This window comes from Atta cephalotes (genome assembly GCF_000143395.1).
Source record: "Atta cephalotes unplaced genomic scaffold scaffold00024, whole genome shotgun sequence".
Taxonomy (NCBI): domain Eukaryota; kingdom Metazoa; phylum Arthropoda; class Insecta; order Hymenoptera; family Formicidae; genus Atta; species Atta cephalotes.
Genome location: NW_012130088.1, coordinates 1451216 through 1454540, shown reverse-complemented (window position 1 = coordinate 1454540; position 3325 = coordinate 1451216). Strand labels below are relative to the sequence as shown.

General features: G+C 34.0%; 1 protein-coding gene across 1 annotated transcript in view; it reads left to right on the top strand.

The window, feature by feature from the left end:
- Positions 1-3325, top strand: part of LOC105620050 (adenylate cyclase type 3) — a 19599-nt gene that overhangs the window by 3968 nt on the left and 12306 nt on the right. The window contains exon 2 of the mRNA XM_012201559.1: positions 1521-1900. Within this exon, the coding sequence (XP_012056949.1) occupies positions 1521-1900 (380 nt within the window). The remainder of the gene's footprint in view (positions 1-1520; positions 1901-3325) is intronic.

Below are 3325 nucleotides of genomic sequence, written 5' to 3'. Positions count from 1 at the left end.
GAGGAACAAAAAGAGCGTGAGAATGGCGCTGTGCAACGATGCGAAAGGTTGCCTTTCGATACGCGACTCGATGCTTTTTCACTGGGAATGAACTGACTACCGTTCACTAACATGGTGAAGTATCACCCGGAAGAGTGATCTGGCGATTGAGATATCGACTGCGTTGGTTGCCAATGAGAAAAAATGCCGTACAAATATATTGGCCGTAAATATATTGGCCTTACAAAGATTATTTATTTAATTCTGAAGATAAATGTAGTTGCTTATTTTGTTTATTTTTTTTTACTTTAAATATTATGCTAAAGGCAGTAATTCTAAAATATATTAAATAAAAATAATTTTGTAGCTCCAAATATAAATTAAATATAAGTAAAATGCTTATAGAAGTCTCTGCGTAAATAGTATCAAGTAAAGTATACGGCCGGTCTGGCGTTAATCGCTGCGCGTGTTCTTAGCGCCAAGATATTATGTATCTCCTGATATATTTATAAGATGATAAGATATATGTATAATTTATAAATAGCCTGTAGTTCAATGCAAATATATAGTTAACTTCTTATTGGTAAGTACATTCCAAGCACAATTGTTTACGAATTATATCTTATCGCATTATAAATACAAGGATAGTTTTTGAAAAATTTTGAGCCTCATCATGAAGATGACATTACTCGTCAAAACCATTCTGATATTACAATCGTACATATTTTGCAAAATACCTGTGAAAATTATAGCCATTTTGGATGCTTAATTGTTGTTTGAGAATCATTTGTGCCAATCGATTAGTGTTTTCGTTTGATGAAAATCTGTGTCTTCTGAGCCTAACTTTGAGTCTAGGAAACAGGAAAAAATTGTTGGGGATTAGATCTAGTGAATACGATGAGTAGTTAATTAATTCAAATCGTAATTTCGTTTGAAATTTTCAATTTCAAACCGTAAATTTTTATTATGATAATCATCAATATTTGATTTTTTTCATTTTTACAAAAATCCTGATATCGACTGGCACAAACAACAATTGAGCGTCCAAAATAATTACAATTTTTACAGGTATCTTGCAATACATGTACAATTGTAGTAGAATGGTTTTGACGAATAATACCATCTTCATTAAGATGGTAAGTTAAGACTCAAAATTTTTCAAATGACTCTTGTATATCATTTACGCATTATCAACTGCAGAGATTCAAATAGGCATTTTATTTATATTTGACTGTAACTAAAATATATTTATATTTAATTTTATGTTAAATATTAATTTTATATTAATTATATATTAATATATATATAAATGCTTGAATCTAAATGACAGATTGTGAATAATTGATGTGAGTAATTGATGACAATGGAGTTATAAGGCTTTGGAGTTTGACTTGCAATATTTTCAGAGTGTTAGCACATCTCTAGTATATTTAATATAAAATAAAGAGAGTCTATAATAAGTTCTCGTCAAGTGACGCGACTAAATCTCTGCCTCAGTGCTAGACACTCGTAAAGTTAGCTACATAAAAAACGTCCTGTAGATCCTGACGATGACGCTGTTCATCGGCGCCTCTATTTTGGGTGCCTGCGGCTATTACCTGGCGGAGTTCCAGCAGCGCCGTGCGTTTTTGGAGACCAGGCAGAGCCTGGAGGCTCAGCTGATGATCGAAGAGCAGAGCGCGGAGCAGGAGCGACTGTTGCTGAGCGTTCTGCCGGAACACGTCGCAGTCAAGATGCGGCAGGATCTCGGCGCGTCTTTTGACACGCAATTCAAGAAGATCTACATGTCTAGGCATGAAAACGTGTCGATACTCTATGCTGACATAGTCGGCTTCACCGCGATCTCGTCGACCTACAGCGCCAGCGAGCTAGTCAAGATACTCAACGAGCTCTTCGCGCGATTCGACCAGCTCAGTGAACGGTACATATTTTAAAGTTTTTACTTTAATTCTTCAGAATTGATGTAGATCTGTAGATCCCTCAATTGACCGACTCAATTGTCAATACTCTTCTGGAATTGGCAATGCGTCTATTTGAACTCACTCATACGAAAAGAAAGATTTCGAAAAAATTTTAAATTTTGCTAGATACAAATCTGAAAATAATTTTGTTGAACATCAAAATAATTATGTTGGAAATTAAAAAATAATAAGTAATGCTACAAAAAATTTTGATATTCTGATGGCAACTAAAGTTTGAGTTTCCAATACATTATTTTGATAATCAAACAAAATTATTTTCAGATATATACCTAACAAAATTTTAGATTTTCCAGTAAAATCTTTCCGTGTAATTATATTGTCTACTCTATATTACATCTGCAAATTTGATTTATTGTTATTAAATACTTTGATATTTATTTTTTTTATATGAATTATTTTTATATAATGCCATTTTGATTCCTCGAAATTAATTAGTAAAATCAATTAGCCTCTTAATCAACTTGTATTAAGTAGATTTCACAGATCCAGTGTCATACAATAACCGTGTCATAGATTTTAGTCAATTTCAGAAGATTAAATACATTTGCTATCTGTTCAATGCAGCTCTTATATTAAGGCAAAGAAGAATGTTTAATACTAGTAAATTTAACAGCTACATTTTCTCATTACATTTGCGCATTTTTATATTCTCCCTATTGATTTTATAAGTGAAGAACAATACACACAAGAGAAATGCTGCAGTTCTGGCAGATCGATATCGTAATTACTCAGATCTGAACGATTCAATTCGACTAATAATTAATACTGTAATTATTTGACGAATTAAGTTAATTGGGATTATTGGTGAATTTGGAATAGTTGAATATTTAAAAGATATTAAATATCCGTCTGCGATAGCGAGTTATTTTTGTTCTCCATCCGTTATATGCATATTAAGTGAGGCCTCGCGTGTTATCGAATGCTAATCGTAAAACGGTACGGCAAAAGTGGTAGAATTCCATAACTTGCGCGTTCCATTTCCGCCGGCGGTAATGAAAATTGTATCGGTCCGACGACGAAATTGATTCCATCAGTGAGTTCCCTGTCGATTTTGTCTTCGACTATTTTGACTCTGTGAATCCTGCTGCAGGAGGAAGTCTTTCGAGGATACCAGCAATCAATATCCCCGGGGACCAAGGTTTTTCATCGCTGCCAAATATACTTTGCTTACGTGATCATCGTCTGTTGTCGCATAATATTTTATTTATAGTCAAGAATATATTTTATATGTATCCTTCTTTACACACACACACACACACACACACACACACACACACACACACACACACACACACACACACACACACACACACACACACACACACACACACACACACACACACACACACACACACACACACACA